Source organism: Drosophila takahashii, chromosome 2L, assembly GCF_030179915.1.
Source record: "Drosophila takahashii strain IR98-3 E-12201 chromosome 2L, DtakHiC1v2, whole genome shotgun sequence".
Classification (NCBI taxonomy): Eukaryota; Metazoa; Arthropoda; class Insecta; order Diptera; family Drosophilidae; genus Drosophila; species Drosophila takahashii.
In genome coordinates, this window is record NC_091678.1 from 3,058,911 (window position 1) to 3,083,647 (window position 24,737).

At 38.9% G+C, this 24,737-nt stretch overlaps 1 protein-coding gene across 2 annotated transcripts; it reads right to left on the reverse strand.

The window, feature by feature from the left end:
* ZnT35C (Zinc transporter 35C) lies at positions 1-24,708 on the reverse strand. Of its 2 annotated transcripts, XM_070219372.1 has the most exons (8): positions 24,524-24,708; positions 22,859-23,037; positions 17,837-17,947; positions 16,909-17,029; positions 10,286-10,465; positions 1,544-2,072; positions 768-915; positions 1-310 (listed from the first exon to the last, which is right to left on the reverse strand). In XM_070219372.1, the coding sequence occupies exons 1-8, from the start codon at positions 24,553-24,555 to the stop codon at positions 165-167; spliced, it is 1,446 nt and encodes a 481-aa protein (XP_070075473.1). In that variant the 5' UTR covers positions 24,556-24,708; the 3' UTR covers positions 1-164. The 2 variants fall into 2 exon arrangements, with proteins under 2 accessions (XP_070075473.1, XP_017004144.1); XM_017148655.3 differs by lacking the exons at positions 22,859-23,037; positions 24,524-24,708 and adding an exon at positions 22,312-22,671.
* Between the last annotated feature and the right edge of the window lie 29 nt (positions 24,709-24,737).

The window sequence follows — 24,737 nt, forward strand, 5'->3', positions numbered from 1 at the left end:
TTCAGGTGATAAACTGATAAACAGTCGCGCGTAAATGTATATATTTTGTAGTTGATTTGTGTTTACTCTATATACGGATTGGTCGTACAGCAAAATAAATATTGAATATACATCGAATTAGATTATCATATTATGGGTTTTTGTATGTTTTTCTAACAGGAAGTCTACTTCTCGGGCACATTGCACTGCTGGCAGCTCTCCATTTGGGCCGTATAGTCCTCGATTTGGATGGTCGTCTCGAAGAAGTTGTAGCGCAAGTGAACCGCCGAGGTGGCTGCATCCAGGATCATCTTGGGATTCGCATTTTCAGCTATTTTTTTGGGGGGTGAAAAGAAGGTTAAACGATTAGGCGATTTGGTATCAGAGGGATAATAAAAGAGGGCAGAGGGTTTACCAACTCCATTCCCTCGCTCTATCAAAATTGTCCACGCTTAAAAAGCCATTTCAAAAATAATTAAGCTAATTGCTCACTGTCTGCCCATGGACATGGCCATGAAACAGTGCCGAGGGGAAACGGCAGCAGGGGGAGCAGCTTAAAACAACAACAAATCCATTGGGATAATTACCCTCCATGCCCAAAAGCGCGATACCACCCACCCAATCACCCATCCACCCATTCGGACAAACACATGCATCAGGGCAAAAGGCCACCCAGCGACCTTTCTGGTCTGATTCGGTTTGGTCTGGTCTCTGGTTTTGGCCAGTTTCGACTCTGTTTCGGCCAGGGCAAAAAGGCCGAGAGCCGAGCGCCGGGGGCAGCTACTTACCAATGGCCAAATGGGCTGATAGCGCCACTTTATTAATGCTCAGCGCCCAGATGCGCAAATTGTGCACCCGCTCAACGCCCTCGATGCCTTGGAAAATCTGCAGCACCTCCGCGTAGTGCATGTAGTTCGGGGTCCCCTCCATCAGCACCTGTGGGGGAAAATGAGGGGAAAAACGGGAAAAAGTGTTTACAAGCAATCCGATAAATCAGTGCTAAGTAGTGGGCTCAAATAAAATAAATGCAATCACATGCAATCTTTAGTGAAGGTTTCTTAAAAGGATGATCTCATAATATGCTGAGTATTTTATATTTGCCTTGTTTATGTTTATGTTAATTTATAAAATAAATGTGAAAGCCAAGTAAACATATTATTCCAAAGGTAACTATCTAATAAAATGTAAGGAAATTATTTAAGGCTTTTAAATCTGAGTTATAGCGCAGCAACAGACTATTTTTTAATTTTTTCTAAATAGTTTTATACTTATTTCTTTTAAAATCCTAAATAAGAATTTTAAACAGCCTTTTATCTAACAAATGAAACATTTCATTTAAAACGCTGCACACAACACCTAAAAAGTAATAATTTTTAAGAGTTTTTCAGTTAATTTTTTTGAACAAATCTTAAAAAAAATGTTAGTTAGTTTTTAATCTGCAATAAAACTTTTCAACGGTTTATCTAAATAAATATGTCAAATTGATAAACAAGAATCAATGATATATACTCATAAGGTCTACTTGGATTTCAAAACCCTTTTTAATACCCAATCTCCAACTCACCAGCAGGGCATCCTTCATGATCGTGAAAGTGGTGAAGAGGACGATGATGGAGAACACGAATGTGCAGATGGGATCCACAATGGAATACTCTGGCCAGAAGTAGATCACACCGGCGGCGACGAAAACTCCAACGCTCTGGATGACATCGCCAATCACGTGGATGAGGGCGGCCCTCACATTCATATTCACAGCTTCGCGACCCACCTGTCCGCCATGATGATGCGAACCGGGTGCCGTCTCCGCCAGAACGGCGGCGATTTCCAGATCGGGATCCACTAGCTTAGCATTCTGGTAAGAGAACGTCGGAAGTCCGCTGCCTGGCAACTCGGCATCCTCGGGGGCAAAGGCCACGCCTCCTTCAATCCGCTGCGAGGGCGATTCGGAGCAAGGGGTGGAGGTGGCATGTGCGTGGGAGGGGATGGCTGCGATGGGTTGCTTCTTCGGCTTCTTGGAGCCACCATGGCTGTGACCATGCCCACCGCCCCCGCCCAGACCATGCGAATGGCCATGCTGCAGCTGGACGCCCATTCTGCGAGAGAGAGAAATTGGAAACGTTATCACAAATATTTAATATGCTTGAAAATGTTGCAAGCTATTTTGTGCCGGTTGTGTGGAGCCACTGCCCCATGCCCCAAAAAAACAAACCCCTGTCTGGCCACAGTATGAAAACAAAAACGCACCCAAAATGTTTCTCTTTTCCTTTTTTTTTTTTGGGTGTGTTTTTCTTGCTGGGAAATAGGGAGCAAACTGGGGGGTTTTTCCAACGGTATGCGGGCAACGCTTTTGCATTGTTTGGCATTTTATTTCAGCATTTTAATGCACCAACAACAGTCGCACCGCACAGTCAAACAAACACACAAACACCCAGGTCACGGACAGTGGAGCCGAATGGAGAAGAAAGTCCCCAAATGGAATTAAACTGCAGGAAGCGACAAGCTTTAAATGCAATTTAAAGCGGGAATTGTCAGTTGTTGCAACATTTTCATGCCAGGGATGCCAGAGATTACAGTGCTTTTAATTTTGGCAAGTGACATTCTCTATATTGATAAAATACAAAATGGTTTTTATAAACAAGTTCCACGATATAAAAAAAAAATATATATAGTATATCAAAAGAATTCAATCCTTTATTACTTCCCGAAAAAATAAAAAATTAAATAAGAACTATATCTATTTTTATTTTATCGAACGACATTTATACCTTAAATTCCTTTACTTATCAGCATATTATTTCCATTTCCCAGTTTACCAAAACATTTTTTTTATGCTTCCCCAAAAAATGTGTAATGGTTTTTGGTGTCAGATTTTATTTTATTTTTATGTAACAATTTATTTTTTAAGCCGCACTCACTAACATTTTTGTAAAATATAAATTTTGGTTTAAATTCCTTTAATTTTCAGTCATTTTTTTTTATGGTACATGAAAAAAGCTAAAGTGGTAAATAAATATTCCTATTAAAAATCCCCGATTTTGTACCTTACCAACCAATTTGTATTAAAAAAACGGTATTGCTTATAAAAATATAAATAACACTAAATTACACGTTGTTTTAAATTTTCTTTTTATCGCCCATATTTTTTGCGAACCTCTTAACTAGACTTTATAGGTTGTGCAGTCATTTCCATAAATCAATTACACTTTTCTTTTGAAAATAAATAATTTTAGGCACTGTACAGGGGGCACCCCTCTTCCCCCGGGAGTGGATGCACCATCCTGAATTCTGAATCCTGGGTTCACTGCTCACTGTTCACTGTTTTGCTGCTCTGTGTACCGGAAGGTGTGTGTGCGAGGGATCCTCCGATCCCCCGAACCCCCAAATACCCCGACCATCCAAACTAACCGCTCCTGTCCGATGATTCCGACGATTCCAACCCCAGGCCCATCTGGGCTGCCCCAGTTCAGTACGTCCGGAGGACACATTGCCGCATGCAAATACAAATGTATTGTCGAAAATGGCAACCGGTTGACCGGTTGGCCAGGCAATCCCCCTGTCTCATTCCCCCGAAAATACCCCCCTCAAACTACCCCATGGATCGGCAGTTAATAGCTCGGCACATTGACTTTTTATTCATTTTAAATGCTCCGACATTGCAGATTTATGGCTTTTCTATTTGGGGAAAAAGGCCATGGTCGACCAAGCGACCGACCGACATGCCAACGGACTTTCGCCTGCCGCCGGCTGCACTTAGCCGGCTTTTTGGGGAAACAATGCAGTGCCGGGCATCAATAAATAAACTCGCATAAATTACGCACAACCATTGGCAGGAGCAAACACAAAGCACGAAGTGAGCAGCCACGGAGCGGAACCATCTACCATCCACCATCTAACCATCGCCATTCTCATAGAACAAGCAAATTCCCATCCTCAGTGAAGCTCTGCTGCTGCTGCCACGTCGATCGACTAATTGACGTACTCAATTGATGACTCAAAGACATTTTGATGGTCTTAAAAAGACTTTACGCTGGGTGGTAAAAGCAAAGTTCATTGCATTGGTATAGCTTAATTTATTTAACAACGTGACAGTTACGTTCTTTTAAAGATGCATTCAGATAAAATATCAGGGGAGTTAAGTTGTGCCACAAAGGACCGTTTATTAAAAATTCGTTTCGATGCTTTACGAATTATATTTTAAAAAAAGATTAATTACTAGAGCTTAAAAAATCAATTTTAAAAAACAGTTGCTGTCTTTTTATTATTGGTTATAACATTTAACTGTAAAGTTGCTTATAAAAAATTTTAAATATTTTTCATAAAGAAAGAAAAATATATTCTTACTTAAAAATTACTCATACGACACGTACAAGTTAGAATTTAATCAAAAAATCGATTACCCATTTCAATTATTGTTAAACTATCAATGTCGTTAGATTACTTGGTTAAAGAGGTAAAGCAATAAAACAAATGTGTGCTTAAAATCTACTTTTTGATTGAAGGCAACAGTGCGTATGAGTGATACACTTTGAATGGTATGCCCTTAATGTCATAATGAGCAGGAAGTTACATATTTCCGTTCCCCTGATAGTGCATATTTTTTTCGCAATAAAAGAAAATATTATTTCAGTGTAAACCAATTAAACAATAAAATGTATATTATTTCAATGAAAGAATTTCTACAAAAAAAATGTGAACTAGTTTCAAATTTCTGTTATTTTGTATTGTTAAATTACACAAAAGAAATAAAAATCGAGAAGGGTTGTTGGTGCACTATTTCGATTTGATGTTAAATATTTCATAAAATCCCTATGGCCCTCAAAATATTTATTTCCAAGCAACCTTTTTGGGGGAAAATTTACTGCGAGTGTCTCAGAGTCAGCACTAGTCAAATAAATACCAGCTCTGGGTGTAAAATGCGCGTTACGATGAGTGCAATAAACGTGTCCCGTTGTCCTTATCCCTGGATGTCCTCGTCCTGGCACTCTGCACTCTGCTCCCTGGCTACTTGGATACTTGGCTCCTTGGACCGACAGCTTAACGAGCTGCTCATCCGGGTGACAGACCAGAACGAGACCAAGATCAGGACACCACAGTTCCCCACTTGCCTCCCAGACTTCCTTAGTGGCTACAAAATCCTGGCAACAGTCACATACGCGACCAAAGCTAAAGCTAAAGCTGAAGCCAAAGCCAAAGGAAAGCCAAGGCGAGCTGAGTCAAGATATGCGCTAATATTTATGTTCCTGTCAATTAAATCAGGACATGGCATATACGGAGGAGCTCGCAGGACCTGAAGCCCGGCTACTGGTTCCTGGTCCCCAACTCCCAACTCCCGACTCCTGGTGTTGTCATGGCTGCTGTCGTTTGTTGGCCACTAACGAGGCGAGTAAAGATGCCGCAAAATCAAGGGGAAATGCTTCATTGCGCGCTACAAATTACAGCGCCACAGTTGGAACAACAACAATGCTGGGTTCCCGGGGAAAATGGGGAAAGTGTGGGGGGTGATGGCTGGGGAATGTCGCTCGCATTGGCATTTTTTGCGCTCGAGGACACACAACGCAGGAGGGGATCGCAAGAGGAGGGGGAGGAGGAGCACCCGTGGTAATGCCTCGGCAATCGGATGTTCAAAGTCGAAAAGCGTATGTGCTCGGCATGGAATCCCTGGCGCCAACATGGACCGCCATCACTGACCACGTGGCCACTGGCTGGTTGGGAGCGACAAAAGTCAGGAGGTTGGGTCCTAATCCTGACAATGTCTGCTATTTTTAGGTAGCACAAAGTGATGATGAATTGAAAAAATAATATCTGTTTGATTTTATCATTCATATTCATATTATCCAAGTTGGAAGGCCACTTTTATAAAGTTTAAGAAATATCGATATTTTCGATATTTTGACAAACATTTTTCGATAATTTCGATATTTTAAAGGAAAGCAAAATATAAATTATAAACTGTACTTTAAAACGCTTAGAAATTATTTTTAAAAATCTATACTTAACAAACTTATTTGATCGTTATTTTTATCGTTTCTAAAAAAATGTTTATAACCTTTCAGTAGTAGCCAAATCAGGAATACTTTTATGTATAGCTTGTCTAATAAAAACAACTTTAAATTTGAATGACTAACTAAAACATAAAAGCAGACAGGTATTTATTGACTCTCATGCAAGAGTGCTGGCCGAGAATATGAAAATATAAATATTTATGGGTCATTCAGGGGTAATGAAATCGGTGTTTCCAGTGATTACCATTTATAAACAAGAAAAAGCTGATTTGGCAGCACTGCCAACGGGAAAACGGGAGCTTGGAACTACTGGTGCTCTGTACAATTTATTTAGTGCCCATCAAGGCGATGCCCCTCACGAAAAGCAAGAGAAGAAGCGCTTCTCCTTCTTCATCACCGTTTATATTTATTTCCTCTCTGTTTTTTTTCTCCTGGCGTCTCCTATTTTTCCTCTTTTTTTTTTAGCTGTTTGACAAATTATGGCCACATTTGGCCTGGTAACTTCTTCGAACCGAGCTAGCTGCGCCATCACAGCGTGGTCTTAAGAAATTGAAAACGAAATTGAGTTGTCAGGCTAACAAGCTTTTGGCCAGCTTCGGTCTCAAGTGGCTGGCCAGAATGGAGAAACCGGAGGACAGATGGACAGCCGGCGACCAGGCTCAATATTCACATGGTGAACACTAAACATAAACAAGAAGCTGAAATATATCAAGTGGAAGAAGTGAATTCACATCAAAAATTCTGGGAAATACTAAAGGGGAAACAATAGTTAAAGGCATTGAAAATAATGGCAAACACTTTAAAATGGCAACGAAAAATTTACTATAATTAAAATCTACATTTAATGGCCTTTTGACCAAGAACAAAAGAAAATACAATCTTGGTTTATTTTAAGAAACAAATAAAATTTAACTGAAATTTCTTTCTGTAAGTTTTTAGTTTACTATCTAAAGTCGAAATCTAGTAAATAATGACCATTTATAATCTAGATGTTTTTAGATTCTCTACAATATTTAACTTGATTTACGATTCATTGCCACACAAACATACTGCACTTCGTATTAAGTTTATTTGATTGCTTTAAAGAAATTTCGTTGTGCATTCATCCATCTGTCCTAACTGCCATTCCCATTGCTAAGCGCCTTCATCTCCGCACTCTGCTTGTAATTGCTTTAGCACCTCGCTGCCCCAGAATTTCCCACCGCCTTGCCCACTAGAATAAACCTCTCATATTTCACTGGCATTTGCTCTCGCTAATGTCCCACTTGCAGTTTAAGGTCAGGCCCTATGGGAGTTGGTACAGTAGTACCTCTAAAAAGGGGTTTTCGGAGATATTTAGATCTATTTATTGGTTTGATCTTTCGATTAACTGTTGTTAAATTAACAAAAATAAAATTAGAATTTTATATGTAGGGCTTTTTTATCCAATATATAAGGAAATATTCTCGAAAATAGAAAAAAGTAAAATAATTAAAATCAAAATCGAAATTATATTACAGAACTTTGGTTCTTTGACTTAATATTCTGACCTTTATTATTCATACTCACAGAGCTTGAAATATAAAAAACATAAATTATCGATATTTAATTTGTGCTATTTTCGATATTATCGAATCGATATTGTTAAAATATCGAAAATATCGACAATTTTCCAGGTTTAATACTCGACACCATAATCATCGGCATTAGTTGATATATTGATTTGAAAATATGAGATTCTAAAAAATCATAATGAACCAGGGACCTCAACCGCAGTTCATTGGGTGTTCTATTACCGTACTTGGGTGATTTCACTCTCTCTTCGTATATTTCGCGTTCTGTTTCTCCATTTTCCCCGCTTTTGGCCCTAATGGGCGTTTTAACGATGTGAAGTCGACGGACGTCGTTGCCGCCACTCAAAAGTTAACCCAACAACAACACACACAAAGCGAATCCGGGAAACCAGTGCGTATATGTACGAGTATATAAATGTGTGTGTGTGTGTGAAGCGCTTCGCAGCTATTTTCGGCATTGTGCTAATTGAACTAAAAACTCGCAAAAAAATAAAATCCAGAGAGTGCTCAACAACTAAATGAAACTAAGTAAAAAGCCTTCAATAACAACGAGCGCAAGCCGGACTCTGGAAATAGTTGAAACTTGCCTGCAAACTCGTTTGCCCGAAACGCATAACGGTAAAAGGTGGCCATTTAATTCCGTTGTTCGAACACAGGTCAAAGGTGCACTCAGAAAAAATTAAAATAAATTTTTTAGATATAAATTTTGAAATATATATTATTTTTCCAACTGTTTTTCAAGGTTTTCTTTTAAGTTTTGTTAGAATAGTTATAGTACACTTTCTATAAAATTACTAAATATTGTATTAAAAAATATTTTTTTCTATCTATAAAATCAGCAGTAAGGGGCAGCATTGACTTGACTTAACTTCCTACTTTTATGGCAGCTTCCAAAGATGGTCATGGCCATGCCCCCCACCCCGGATTTCGCCCATTTCCACCAAGTCCAGCCATCTTCTTCTCCTTCTTGGCCATATCTGTAAGCCAGGAGAGTTGCTTCTGCTGCACGTTTTTCACAATCAATTCACGTAATCAAACAATTCAAGTGGCAAACACTGAAAATGCCAACGTCAACTGGAAAATTTTTGCGCTACCGCCCGACTACCGACAACAAAAACAACAGCCACAGCAACACTCGTGCAGGAAAATAGGTGAGGTGAGGTGATCTGAGCTGAGGTGGGCGTGGCATGGGGTGGTGGGCGTTAAGGGGGGTTTGAGGAGTTGCCAACATAACGTGTGTGTGAGCTCGGCATTGAACGTTGCGATTTATGCGCCAAAAACTATGCTTCGACAGCCACATGAATGAGCATCAATAGGAGGGGGAAGGGGGTAGAGAAAGGAGGCGGCGGCGGAAAAGGGGGCGTGGCAGGTCTTAAGGGGAAGGGGGGAGGCAGATGCCTGCAGGTTTTGCACTCGACGAAATCAAAACAAGCGAAGCGATTAGTAAATAATTATACGAACTTAGAATGCCCTTCAGAAAACACTTAACTTTAAAAAAGATTATACAAAATAAATTACAAAATATTAAAAATTTGAATATATTCCTTAAGAAGAGTAGGAAATGTAAACAAAATTAAATTGTAATATTATTGAAAACACATTTAATTCCAACACAAAATCCTAAAAAAAGGTGCTCACTTTGTCAGTAGTTGGAAAATGCGGATCTTAGACACTTAAAAATGATTCTTTTGAAAATCGGGTAAAACATTTGTAAACTCTGGTGTAAAATATAGAACAATTTACCAACGTTACATGGAATCTTCTACAAGTAGGTAATAACAACAAATTGAGTCCCTACATTACTTCGGCCCAATTGGTCTTTCCCCGAAAACGTGTACAAAAAAATCAATTGAAAAATTGCAATTAAATTAAATAAAGCGTTAAACTTTGTCGGCCTCGGTTTATTTTTAGCTTCCACAAAGTTAAAAGAAATTCAATGGCTAGAGAAAGCGACTCCCCACTGGCCGCCATTTGGAGCATTATCGAAGCCCTCTTCGATGGCACGTTACCCCATACCGCGTAGTGAATTTTCCACCTTTGGGGCTGGCCAACACAAACACCAGCAAACTCCTCGTCGACGCCGCTTTTGGCTTTTGTTGACGCGGGGGAAAAGTACAAAAAATAAAAAATAAAGAGAGGGAAGAAGGTAAAAATGGAAGGAGAAGAAATTCTAAACTTGTGGAAAAAGTTGTCGCTAAAATGTGGAGAAAGTTGCCGCAACACAACTGGCGGATACGTATGGGAATGCCATCCTGGAATCGGAGTTCTTGGCCTGGGATCGGGAGACATTTGGAGAGTGCACTGTGTTGACCCATTTGGTGGCCCATGCCTGGGACAAGTTGATTGCGGCAATTGCAATTGGAAAGCTGCCCAGGGGAAAACAGGGGAAAAACTTTGCAGTCGCACGGGCGGGCAGAAATGAACGACAGTCCCAACATTCCGGCAATCAAAGATCTGCATATCAAGGGTAGGATTTTGGAAAAAATCCATAGTTTGGCTATAGAAGCTACAATCGATTTTATCGATATAATCAAACGATATATTAGTTTTGGCTACAGAAGCCACAATCCATATTATCGATATAATCTAACTATATAAAACTAAATAATTTTATAGAGCTTTAAAATTTTATTGATATAATCAAACGATATTTTAGTTTTGGCTATAGAAGACACAATCGATATTATCGATATAATCAAACGATATACAAATATCTCATATAAAATATCCCATAATTAATAATATACTCACATGACATTCACCAAAATGGCCAGTCCCGAGGTGATCAGCATGATCTTGGCATTCACCTCATAGTCGCCGCTAATGAGTCGTCCAATGGCCAGCCAAACTAAGATGCCCGTGATGACCCAGATCATGAAGACGGAGGCCATGGCGCCAATAACCTCGGCCCGATACCAGCCGAAGGACATCCTGTCAAAGATAAAGGGCAGTAAGAGTGAGCTTAATTAATGTAAAGGCAGGTCAAGATAATAATGGGGCTGCTACGATGGGAAGAAGTGAAAACACTTGCCACACGATAACGTTGGCCAAAACTTTGTTAGTTTGGCCGTTTGAATAACTTGGCCAACTAACAAACTATGCATTATATGCATAAAATTATTGCAATTATGTACGCGCATAATTTCAGTGTTTTAAGTAGCCAGCAGAAAATATTCCATTAAATTATAATGAAAAAGTTATCATTATAAAAATGCTGCTTGAAAAATAGTTATCTAAACAAACTTAATAAAGCTGTTTAATTCGCTTTAATTTAACTCAAATTGAAAAGATATAAAACAAAACAATATTTTGACAATATCGATGTTTTGAAAAGAAATAAAACAAGAAAGGAAGCTAGCTTCGGCCAGCCGAAGCTTATATACCCTTGCAGATCATTCCTATTAATTAACAAATCGCAAAAATGTTCAATTTTCTAATATTTCTCATTAATTTTCCGATCGTTCCTAAGGCAGCTATATGATATCAAATAAAAACACCTCTAAACGAGGTAAAAAACTAGTGACGATCGCACCTTCAACGTACAAAAGTTCTGATATCAACTTTTGTGACGAAAAATGATTTTAGATGCGACTAAATAAGTACGTTACCTAAAATGTATTCATTCGGCCCGCTTTAGCAAATATTTAATATCTACACGAAAGTTTTTTGTTGTAGCGTGCCGAATGAATAAATTTTAGGTAACGTACTTATTTAGTCGCATCTAAAATCATTTTTCGTCACAAAAGTTGATATCAGAACTTTTGTACGTTGAAGGTGCGATCGTCACTAGTTTTTTACCTCGTTTAGAGGTGTTTTTATTTGATATCAGAAGTTTTTGTTTGTTTACTTTTGCTCTCATAGGTGCTAATGTAAACATTTAAATTTAAATTATTCAATCATAATTTTTAAACAATTGTATTTTAACGAATTAAGTTAAAAAGGCGTTGAAGTATTTCAAAATACCTTTTAAACGAGGTATAGCACATGTCTGTACCTTTAATAGTGTAGAACTTAAAAACTAACGAAATTTAGCCATTTTTAGCTTTTTTCCCGCTAAAGTAGCGGCTTTTTCCAAAAGTCGTAGAACAAAAGATTCCTATATGGAACTCTTAAGTGCAAATTTACTGATTCCATGACCCTAAAATACAGTTCGGATACCCTCCCACAAAATTCAATACTCAGGGAGCGTTAATTGTTCGAGCTGGCAAAAGTGTCTATTTTCGTATAAAAATAACTTTTAAACGTGACTTTTTACAGTAATGTGTTATATACCAAAATTTAAGGAATCTCAAGGGCTATACAGTTTAAAGTTGTAAGAAAAATCGTTAGAGCCGTTTTTGAGAAAAATAAAAAAAAGCTAAAAAAAAAGTTTAAACAAATTTTCTTTTGTTCATATCTTTTTAACTATTACATTTACACAAATTGCATTTACAAGGCGTTTATAGAATTTAAAAATACCTTTCAAACGAGATGCAGCACAAGTCTGTAGCTTTAGTAGTATAGAAGTTACGGCTTTCCGAATTTTAGCTATTTATAGCTGTTTTCCCGCTAAACTAGCGGGTTTTTCCAAAAGTGGTAGAACAAAAGTTTTTTATATCGATGTGATGAACGTCATATCAAATTTTCAGAACTTAAAAAACATATTTTGGACAAGTGGACAAGTGGACAAGTGGACAAACAGAATTAAAATTTCATTTTGGGAAGAAGAAGAAAATCTTATTTTGGCTATAACTTTTGAACGGAGCGTCGGATTTCGACAAATGACCCCTCATTCGACGGGTATTTTCAAAAGGAATACAACTAAAACATTGCGAGGGGGCATTTATCCCCACCGGCCCCAACAGCTCCAAATTTCGAAATTTTCACTTTTTCACTTTCACCGCTCTCTCCCCCAAGCCAATTGATTTTCTTAAAGTCTTGGTATGCAATCCTTTAAGTTTTTGCAATACCTTTCGATTGGTGTATTACTCATTACGATCGGACTATCACAGCAGATTTTCAATTTTGCGGCTATATAATAGTAGTCGCCTTCGCACACTCTCCTGGTGCGCTTCGTCACTACATGGACTGCCGTCCATAGTGATAGTCGTCCGATTTTGATCAAATTAAAATTGAAATTCGGAAATATTTAAAAAGAGTCATATCCCAGAGTAGAAGATAATACAATAAAAACCAAAGAAGCTAGAATTTATTTCCTATTACTTTTCCATTAATTTTCCGATCGTTCCTATGGCAGCTATATGATATAGTAGTCCGATTTTTTAAATAATTAATTCGAAATTCAGAAATATTTAAAAAATAACATCCCCAAAAGTAGAAGGTAATATTTCAAAAAACACCGAAGCTAGAATTTTTTAAAGTTTTTTTTTTTCCGATTGTTCCTATGGGAGCTATAAGATATAGTTGTCCGATCCGGTCGGCTCCGACATATATACTACCTGCAATAGAAAGAAGACTTTTGCGAAAGTTTTGTCCCGATAGCTCAAAAACTGAGAGACTAGTTTGCGTAGAAACAGACAGACGGACAGACGGACAGACGGACAGACGGACAGACGGACAGACGGACGGACAGACGGACATGGCTAGATCGACTCGTCTTGTGATGCTGATCAAGAATATATATACTTTATGGGGTCGGAAACGTCTCCTTCACTGCGTTGCAAACTTCTGACTGAAATCATAATACCCTCTGCAAGGGTATAAATATAAAAAAATAAGAAACTGTCGATAATTTTAAGCTATATTCTCAGGCAGTTGAAATTATTTATTTTATCCGACTCAAAGTTAAATTATTTATTTTCTTAACAAAGCATAATTTTAAATTACCCTAATAAGTCGCCTTCAATAAAATGATATATGCTTTATAAAACCCCAAGGGCAAAAGGGGATGTCAAAAGCTGAACTTCTCGGCCGCAAAAGGAAACACAAATTGCTGATGACATGAAGAGCGGTGGAAAGTGTGTGGGGTAGTTAAAAATTAACATGAGTTGATAAATGTGACCAAAATTTGTCAAATGCTATTTTAATTTGAGTTCGTTTTGGGGGCGCGGTTCGTCTCGCCCCCGGATGATAATTTTCGGGGGGTTCTCGAAAAAGTGTGGGGTGTGTGTTACCGTTTTTCCCTAATGTAATGAGCGTTTTGCATGTGCGCCCCTCTGCTTATTTTTCGTGTATTATTTTATTTCATTTTATTTTTTTGCTTTTTTGTTGGGTCAAAGTCAACACCTGAACGGTGGCGGCGGCGACCAAGTCGAGGGTCGTTCAATTAAAGCCCAACCCAGACCAGAAAACAAGCCAAGCCACATCGGAACGAGCCAGAAACAGAAACCAGGACCAACCAGTAACCGAACGACAGGTGGGAAAAGGAGGAAGGGGGGGTTTGACTACCACTCTCGTTATAAAATTGAAATAATGGCAAAAGGCAACAATTTTGCCAGCCTGCTAACTAATGCGATGCCAGGAGGCAGCCGGCAGCTACAGCAACGAATGTCTCGCCATAATAATACAATTTAATTTCCAGCAAACATCCGTCGTATCCTCCACTCCCCGAAACCCTATAAAGACCCCCTGAAAACCCCTCAATGTATGGCGGAGCTTTCTATATGTGTATATACAAATACGAATATATATATACGCAAGTTGGGGCCTTGCAGTTGGCGTTGCAAGTGCAGCCATTTGCTTAATGACCGCCTGCTGCTGGCGGCCCACCCCCTCGTCCTTCGGCCCTCCATCCCTTTCTATCCCCAGCGGAGGAGCAGCTACATCGCTACCTCAATGCCGGTTCCGGGCACTATGGGACCGGGAGCGATAATTAAAAGAAAGTAGCCAAAACACTTAATTGGGATTAGCGATAATGAAATACGGTAGTGTGCTCTATGGCAAACTAACTTTTTGGCAGGCAACAAAATTAAATAAAGTCAAAGCTTAATTACTATCTTATTATAAAAACCAAATTTTTAGATTTATTTAGGAAGATTTAAGTACAAAGAAAAATCTAGCACAAAATTTATTCTCAAAAGAATTATAATAAGTTAATTACTATTAAATAATCCCATTCAACTATCCTGATTTCCGATTTTGTCTTTCGAGTGTTTGTCATAAATTCGATTTGTTAATATTTATGTATTTATATTTATGTCGATAATATTTAGTCAGCTACAAATATTTTTAATAGAGAAAACTATTTAATTAATTAACCAATGATATATTAATATTAACTAACATTTTTTTAAGTTGAACAAAAATCTATAAAATTTTTGCGAAAGTAAATAATAAATATTTTAAAATTATGGGTATAGCTAAAAAGGTATTTCAGGTATTTAGAACGAGTGGTTCGTATAGTTAGGGGCTAATTACCAAAACCCCCCAAAATTGAAGTACTCAAAAGAAGTTGAGGATTAATTAGGGATCTAATTTGCATCATTCGTTATCACGTAAAATACCCCAGGTTATAATTGAATCATTTCCACTGTACCGTGCTTAGTTTTCCCTCCGCTTTTGCATTTCGTTTTCTGCGTTTGCCTTTGCAATTGTGCAAATGTGTTTTGTTTTGATAAATTAGGCTTGTCAACTCGGCAACGCCGGGCTCGAGCGCCAAAATGGGTGGTTTGTGGGTGGAAAAGGGGGATGGAAAAGCGGGATCTGGAGCCAAAAATAAGGTAGAAGGCTGCGAACCGCACTGAAACCAAACCCGTCCAAAAGGACCAGGCCCAAAGAGAGAAGCATTCAGCCAGGCTGAGACTGGGACTGCTGCAACATGCAGCAGCAACAGCAACAGCAGCAACATGCAGCAACCAGAGCCACTGGAACAGAAACAACAGCAACAGAAACAGAGGCAACATCAACGCACAGGAGACGAAGGAGCAGAAGCCTGAGAGTCCTGGTGGCATGAGCGAAATTTACAAAATTACCATGCAACACGCTTGAAATTGCAAAAGTTTTTCATTATTCACTTTGTGGCTGCAGTCGAGTCGTCGAGTGAGTGAGATTTTTGCATGAATGAGCAGAACGTGCCGTTTGCCTCCCTCCTTTTCTAGTTGAGCCCAAGATGGATGCTGTGTGTGGAATGTGAGGGGGTTGGGGAGGGGGGATCCTTTGGCAGGGGCAGAGACAGAGAGGGGAATGCTCCCAAAGACCAATTGAAAAATGTGCAACGGCCGAATGTACAGTGCGCAGCATCAACAGCAGCCAACAGTGCTGTCGACGCCACATAAAAAAACCAAATATTTTACTAAAAAATTAAATCGCAATAAAAATAATAGGTATTTTATGATTTTAAAGTGATTTTTTTGAAGAACTACTAAAAATTCTGTTTCGGCAATATATATAAGGCAGTTAACGGCGAACTGATTCTGTGTTTTAAAAGTGCAACTCCTTATCTTTTCAACCTTAATTTACAAATAATTTTATGTTTTTTTTTAACGGAGTTATAAACGAAAGAATGACATTTCATATTCATACAGACGCGGTCAAAAAAGAAGTGCTACTATTTTTGGTTAAAAAAAAAAGACAAATCGACAGCACTGTCAGAAATATAGGAATAGCAACAACAGCGGCCACAGACGCTGGAGGAAGGCACTGAAAATTTGGAAACAGGCTTTTCGCCTAATTAGACGATGGCGAATGGGAAATGCAAGCAGCGGCAGCGGAGGATATGGAAAATAGCCAAGTCGAGCGACAGAAATTATGGTGGAAGAGCAGCCATATAAGAGTGGAATATAAATTGCAGGGCAATGCAGATACACTCGTTAGAAGGAGGCCACCGTTCTTAAGATGTGCTATGCCCTAAAAATTATATTTAAATTCATTTCGTTCTAGAGAATACATTCTCTAGCAACAATAAATATTTTAAAAAATCCTTATTTTTTTTTATCATTTTAAAGAAAATTTAAAAATCTTGTGAAATTTTAATCGGACCTAAAATACATTTATTTTCTTGTTTGAGGGAAAAATGGATCTCTAGCAACAAGACTAAGTTATCCAATTTAAAAAATAAACAATTTAAAAAGGTTAAACAAATTTCGTATCTATTTTTTTCTGTCCTTTCTTTTTTTACTCAGAAGAAGATTTTTAGAAAGTATTTTAATATATTCTTGGAGTCTTTCTAAAATGTTTATACCCCACTCCCATTTAGGATATTTAAAGAATAGTTTTATGTTATTTCCCCGAGCAGGGCCTCAAGTCACCCGGTTCGGTGATAAAGGAGGGCGCACACGAACCATCTCGCCAAGGAGTTGGCAGCACACCAGTGACAAAAAGAAATGCGGAAAAGATTGAAACTTTACGTTTTATTGATTTCCCTACCCAAGGACTTTTGGCAGTGGTAGTAGTGTCTTCATTTGGATCGGTGCGATGGGGAGATGGGAAGTACTTACCGCTGCGTAGATGGGCGTCCGGCAATCCAGATGGCAAACAACGAGATCATAAAACTGGCGAAATCGGTGAGCAAATGTGCGGCGTCTGTTGCGATGGCCAGACTGTTCGATAGGACGCCACCTGTTTTTGCAGGTCGGGGAGAAAGTAAATAAATGTGCAAAAAATTAACTCGGCAATCTGTGGGACTTGTGGATGTTGATTGGGGTGACAGTCCCCCCCGGCTTTAGTCGGGAAAACATTAAAAGGGAGGAGTCTACATTCCATTATCAAGCATTTCGATTTGAAAGCGAAAGAAAAGTGCAAAGCGAGGGGCGCAAAAATAAAATCCTTTCCTGGGAACTGGGAATTGGTAGCCTCCTGGTACTCAGTCCTTCGTCCTTCGTCCTTTTTCCCGACCGAACATTGTAGGTAATTGCAAAGCGATTAACGGCAACAGCCGTCGAAGCCCCGACGACATCGTCGCCACTCGAAAATTAAATGTTTATTGTATAACCAACCCCGGTGCCACCCCCACAATGTCATAAACGGAGGAGAGGGATGGGGATGGGTTGACGGCAGACAGTAAGCCCTTCCGGTCGCCATATTGTTGCACTTCCGGTCCTCAGTTTTTAATCGTCTCGTCGTCGTCGTCGTCGTCTCCGTGTCCTTTTTCCTTATTCCCTGCTCCCCGCATTGTTTGACTTTACTTTTTTCGCCCTTTTCATTTTTTTCCTTCGCTCTGCACTCTTTACGTTTTGTTTATTTGTTGGCTCAGATTCTCAGAGGTGAGCAAAATTAGTTTGGGAATTGAGAGGCAGACAGAAAAGAATAAAAATTGCAAAAAAAAAGAAAGGAATTAAACGAGAAAGAGTCCTTTGTAGCGATGAACTCTGAACGCGAGGACATAATAGCGGATGTTGCCCTTCTATGAATATTAACTGGACTCACCCACGATTTCCGCAATCATGAAAACCAAACACAAAATGCTGGCTATGATCAGTTTTCGCCGCGCCTTCACGTCCACTCCCTCACTTCGAGCACGATGACAATGATCCCGGACTGAAAGTAAAAAAAATAATGTCATTAGTATCAAATGTGTAAATAAAAATAATTAACAAAAATAAAATAATCATTAAATGCAGTTATACTGAAAATACATTAATGATTGTTTGATGTTTCTGATTTAGCCAATGAAAATGCTTTTAGTACCACTTTTTTAATTTATTATATTACAGGGTATCATTTTTATTTATATTTATATACGTAGTGAATTACAATAAATATTTTTCCTCTAATTGGATTTACAGATTGTATGGCTGCAAATTAAACAATAATGAATAACAAGGACAAAGCGGTTTTCTTACAATTTTTGCTTACTTTCCATTTCGCTCAATTATTCGTTATTGTTAACATAAGTTCTCAACATACGCGTTGCTTGAATACATTTCATGATGCTCTTAAGTCCCGCTTAAGACTATAAACCCTGTTGTTTTTGCTTCTTTTTATTTTTTTGCAAAAGTATTAAATTAACAATGTGCCAGTGCCACTGCATGGGATTCCCTTTGGGGGAATAAGTTTTCCCTTCGCCCATCTGTTATGCCGCCAAGCATGCAATACATATTTACAAAACAGGCATTTAAATTTATTTAACATGGTACGTGAATAATGACCACCATCGCAGCTCCTGATCCTGGTACTTTTGCCTGCCACGCCCCTCCCATATGGATACGGTGTGTGGCCCATTTCCGGGAGTTTCTCCGCTTGTTTTTTATGGTCCTTTCTTTTTTCTGGCTTTATTCATTTTGGGTGTCAGTGGCAGGCGAAAGTTGGTAGTTGGTAGTTGCTTGGCTTGGTTTGGTTGGCTGGCTGGTTGCTCTTGGTCGGCTAGGAGCAGTCTATTAAATACTTTATTGCATTTGTCGCAGCCGTATTTCATGCTTTGTCATTTCCGCTGCATTTTCTTTGCACTTGCTTCTGGTCGCCCACCCACTCCCCCATCTCCTCCTCGAATTTTCCTTTCCTCGCCGTGCAGCTTTCCATTGTCCGGAGCGGGAAAATCTACAGGAGCAACGAACATACATGTGCATATGCTCCGCTGGTTTGGCTGTGGACCAAGTGGATGCCATAGAGGTGAGCCCGTGATTCTATTAATTTGAATGACATTAATTAAGCCCTATTTTGTAATCTTGAAGATAAGTTTCAGATAAGTACAGAAAATAAAATCATTATAAAATGCGGGAACCGTAAGTATCAGAAATTTTGATATTGAATTCTACACTTTTTTTGATTTTTTATGCACTGTGTAGTTAAAAATGTTTTATTTCTATTCCGTATTCCACTAATTTTAATATTCTTTGTAGGCAAAATTAAAAAGTGTGACATTTTCTACGTTTATAAATAAAAATATTGGCAGTAATTTCAGAATAGAAGAAGTAACCAATAGGTATACATTTAAATGCCAAAAAATATATTAATTAAATTAGTTTGAAAGCTTTGAATCTTGTATTTTTTCTACCTCTCTTAAAGAATATTCAGAAAAATCCCTCGGTAGTTTATATTGGCATATATCACCCATTAAACCCTCCTATTAATTTATCCATTATTTTTTGTTAATTTATGGTTTTCCGAGCATGTCACCCAGCATGTGGAGCCTCTCATCTCTGACACGACGGCGTTGCGAACGCGGTTTCTTCATTTGAATCCAGCACAAGGCCACCGACGCCTGGCCTGCGTCTGCTTCCTGCTCCTGATCCTCCACATCCTCCAGCCTCCACATCCTTTGCATCCCAATCCCCCATCTCCACATGCTGGTCGGTGGCACTCACACAATGGCAGTAACATTGCCGGCAGCCAAATTAAATTCCTGTGCATAACCAAGGAGGAGCGACTACTGGTGCCACTGCAACTGCAACTGCGTCGAACGACGATTGTGGCACGTGGAAATTTCACCTATTAGACCCGTATCCAGAGCTCCGACCTCTGCAGCCTCCTCTGCCACCAGCTGATGCATAAGAATCGTCATACTTGCAATTTAAACAACTCCGATCCATCTGCATCTTTAATTGGTCGCCTTGGACCGTTCCGTTCGCCTTGTTTGTTTGCGCAATGCGGAAAGTATGTTGGACTCCCGGGGAACTGAGGTTAATGTCGGATACTGGATGCTGGATATGTGCTCTTTCTTCTCCTCCTTCTTCACATCCATATCTGGTTCTGACTCTGATTCTGATTCTGCCATGGCAACAATTGTACTGTGTACTTGTACTTATAAATAATTAATGGAGCCAGGGCGAAGGGCGAAGTCAAGGCGCGCACAAGCATTAATTGGATAGAAATAAATACGCGACAAAAGGCATTCCATTATGTGCAAATATATATCAATGACAATAACTCGACAGGTGCCAAGAATGTTCGTCAACCGACATCTAAAGATGATCCAACAAGCCGTTGGCTGTGGAAACACAAATATACTCTCTAATTGCGGCAGAATTACACGTGAAGAAATAAATGGAATACTGTAAATATTAAGATATACTATATAAAAATTTCATACATATTTTCTTAAAAATATCATACCATAAACAGTTATTAAAGATGTAATAGAGACCATTATTGTTAACAATTCTTACATACATGAATCAACTTTAAAAAAATTAAAATGATTTTACAATTAATATTTTAGTAACAAAATAATATAAATATCCCCTAAATAGTAATATAACCCTTGTAATTATAAATAAAATTCCCTTTGCTAAATAAACAATTAAATTTTAAACTAACTGGAAGAGAAATATTTCTTTAAAAATATACTTCCCCCTAGTCTTTTAAAAATACGAATAATATGGTTGTCATATGGTTGTTACTCAAAATATTCCATAAAATTTAAAACATGAAACTGATTAAAGGTGTAACACAAAATACCTCAACTTAATATAATTTCACACGAAATTTACGTTCCCCCACATTAAATTCCGAGTTTGACTTTAGTTTTAGAAGTTACCATAAGGCATTAAGATAATACGCTTATTATGTTAATAATAACTGCACAAATACATATATGAATCACCGTCATATCGTCTTTCATCCTAATTAGCAAGTTACCATTGCTTAGTTCCGCCTCCCTGAGCTTGAGCACATCCATAACCCGGAAACCGAAATCCGAAATCCGAAAACCGGAGCACGCGGCGATAACAATGAGGAGGTTTGGTCCACCCGAGGGAACAATGAACTCAGACCTATATCTATACCTATTCGCACTGCTTAGTATTCGAATTCGTATTCGTATTGCAGCATTTGCAAATGGTCCCATCTGGAGCGCGTTTAACGAACGACTAACTACGGGCCGGCGCAAATCAAAGCAGCTGCAACGAAATGCACTTGGCTAGTCAAGCCATCTAATGGGAGTTAGTAACTCAGGCTATGATTGAATGCACCGAGCGGAGGCCCCAAGACGATTGCATAATATATAACTATCTCTCTATGTGCCGGTGTGTGCCAATATACGACAGAAGCTGAGGCTCCCAGAAGCGGATCCACCTCGTCTAGACGCCAGTTAATTTCATTTCGGCAGAAGCTCGCTGCTCGTCTGCCAATAAATCGAATCATCACCAAAAAAGGAGAAATAACTAGGGATTATTTATGGGACTAACGACTAAAGGTTGCCCTTTACTGTATAGTTTTTTATAAATGCTGAAAAAACCCACAAAAATTACAGTGGAGTAAAAAAAAACAATCACTCACTAAAAAGATTTAATCTCTGTTATTCTCTGTAAATTTGGAAAACAATTTAAGCAATATTTACTTATGTCTACAAAATGCATAAAAATCGGGGAAGTTTGAAACCAAAAGAAACAATAATAATAAATATTTTAATAATAATATAATAATAATAGTTATTTGTGCCCTATGCTATTTTCCAAATCTGTAAGCTAAGCTGGCAGTCCTAATAATAACCCTTCATTCTGAACTATTTTTATAGGGTATTTGCCAAATGTAAAAAATGTAGCACCTAGCAGACTCCGCAGAGGAAATTAAAATATAAACTTGGCATTGCCACATCGATTTCTCGGCTTCTGACCCTACGAACCAGACTTATTCTCCACTGGTGGGGGGTAGTATGAAAAAATGATCCAAACATTTATTTGGTCCACCGAGGCTGTCGTACGTAAATTATGGCGAGCGTTACACTACTGGCTCCTCTGGCGATTCATGACATATGGCCGAAAGTGGGGGATTGGGATGCGGTGTGTCAGCAAAGAGCATAAATTTTGATTATACCACAGATGTTGTGGGTGGAGACCGGCCCAGTTCCACCATAATTTGGTTTGCCAACCTCGAGAATCATCATCAGCTGATTGATGACAGAGGGGCTTGCGAATTGTGGGTGGAAATAAGGCTTTCGAGTAGGTGGTAAGTTGTTTGCTCACCATATTCGTGCAGCATTTCCAAGCGGCATTTATCCAGCGGAGTCGCCAAGAGCCGGGCATCATTCATTTCCGACGATTTCCGTGCCGTCTGCCAATTAGCGAGCGTTTACCCGATATTACAGCTCCTCAGTCACCCAGACATTGGAATGTATAAACGTAAATTGCACAGAATTTTCGATTTTTTCAACACAAAAAAAAATACAGAAAATACAGTAAAACCAGGAAAACAAACAAACAGCGCTTAAGAACAATCAAACAGAGTCGTCATACATATAGCAAAAGCACGAAAATAACAATGTGAAAACTAATTTGGTTGATTCTCGTCGTAGTTGTCGATTTTGATTTGTTTGCATTTGACTTTTAGTGCAAAATGCCGCTGCCTGCTGCGTTTTCTTGATAATTTATGAATGACTGCAAATTGCTGCGAGGTAGTCCGCCCTGATTGAAAGCGACACGAAAGTGCCCCGCAGTTTGTCACAGTCACCTTGTCACCTTACCCCTTTCGAACCCCCCTTAAAACCCCCTTTAAACCCCCCGGTAAACTCACCTTCGACGTTGTTGGAGCGCCCGTGTAAACAAAAAATTTGCGCAGGTGTTGAGGGCGTTGCCGGGTGATTGTTGTTGCCATTGCCAATGGATCCGTTGCCACCTGGTTGTCCCTGCTCCAGCAGGTGGAACGAGGGAGCCGTGCCATAGTTGCTCCGTCGCGTACGACCCGAGTTGCGCCTGCGGGAAAACAAAGGAGTTTAGTCCATGGAATTGTCACGATCCTCCACAAAACCATTGAGAAATCACAAAACAACTTAATGAAATATTTTAAAATTGCTAAGAAGAAAACAAAAATGGAATGAACTGAAATATTTAGTTTCTGTACTTTCCTCCAGGTGGCGCTGGAGATCCTATGATGGAATGGCGCGTACGCTATCTGTTGCAAAATTTAAAAAACATTCACGAAGGCTATATTACGATGTCTATTTTTTTTTTAATATAAACAATTGTTATTAATACAATCAAATAAAAAAATATACAAACATATTTTAATAAACTTTTTACAACCGTTATTAAGTTTAAGATATTTTGTTAAAAAATAATTCTTTTTTAACTTGATAGGCATTCATCAAAATATTATAAATAATGCAATAAGTAAAAAAAATAAATAAATTATTTTATAAATAATAATAAATATTTATTATTTTATTTATTAAAACATACTTTTTATACTTTTATTTTTCCTTCCCCACAATCCAAGTCAGGCATGAACCGAAAACAATTTAAGCTATTTCACAACTAATTCTTTAATTAAAAAGTGCCATTTGTTGGCTTTTTCTTAGAGAAGTTTCTATAGAAATGTACTTGTTTTCCACGGTAAACAAGTAAAAGAGCTCGAAAAGAATGAGAAGTAAATGCAGCCGCAGCAGGAAAAGTTTTTTGGGGGAAACTTCAACTCGAAAAAGTGGAAAAACCCCAGCAGAGAATTAAAACGTAGCGCGTTGCCGGTGCCAACAAAACACTGCGGCATTTAAGCAGACACAATGTATAGTGGGCCATTGGGCCCCCAAAAACCCCACTGAAAACCGTCCATCAGCAGGCAGTTCCCACTGTAATGAGCTGATGCTTCGGAAAGCGAGGCGAAACGCTCGAAAAGGGTTTTTTTGATAGGTGCTAAAATGAAAAGTGCTGCGAAAAATTCAATTTGAAGTTTTGTTACTTAACGCAAACTACGATGACTACTTAAAGGCCACGCCCACTCCGCCTTCAGCACGTGTGTGTGTGTGTGTGTGATGTGCCCGTTGATAAGTTTCTCACATGTGTGGGTGTGCCTGAGCAAGTGCGCGTAATTTTTACTACGAAAAGTGCAAATGGCGCTAAACTACTTGCTCTGCAACTTTCCAACGCAATTGCACAAAAGGAGAAAAATACGGGGTGAAAAAAAATATAGGAAAATACGTTAGCTCCCTCCCACATTAAGCTTTGCTATCCAACTTTTTTCGAGGCCTCCTCCGAGCACCTAGAAAATCCCAAGACCCCGAGAAAACGTCAGTTGTCGTTGGTCCCACGCGGTCCGCTCTTACGCCTATTTAACAAATCAGCAGCTCATTTGGGCGCTTTATGTTAATTTCGGCCCGAAAGAGATTTCATTTTCGGCCAACTTTTTGCACTGCTGAAACTTTTGTGAGGAAGTCAGACGATAAACCTCCTCCTCGAAACTTACTTGGCAATCGGTGTATCCTCGTTCTTGGACATTATTTTCTTAATATTATTTTTTGACTTTTTCTTTAACAATTAAAGACACACACACGCAGCACACGTTACAACAAGATGCGACCGACAAGTGTTTCTTATACTTGCGATCCCATATGCTCCACTGCTCCAGAGGCTGTGGGTGATAAGATCCGAGCAAATAGCAGATAAGCCCGATTAAACTT

Excerpts from the sequence above, each read along its gene's own strand:
- ZnT35C (XM_070219372.1), bottom strand. The coding sequence starts at position 24,555 with ATGTCCAAGAACGAGGATACACCGATTGCCAA. Across the intron at positions 2,073-10,285 it reads GCCATTTTGGTGAATGTCAT|AATGGGCGTCCAGCTGCAGC; the intron begins GTGAGTATATTA and ends TCTCTCTCGCAG. Across the intron at positions 916-1,543 it reads TCATGAAGGATGCCCTGCTG|GTGCTGATGGAGGGGACCCC; the intron begins GTGAGTTGGAGA and ends TTTCCCCCACAG.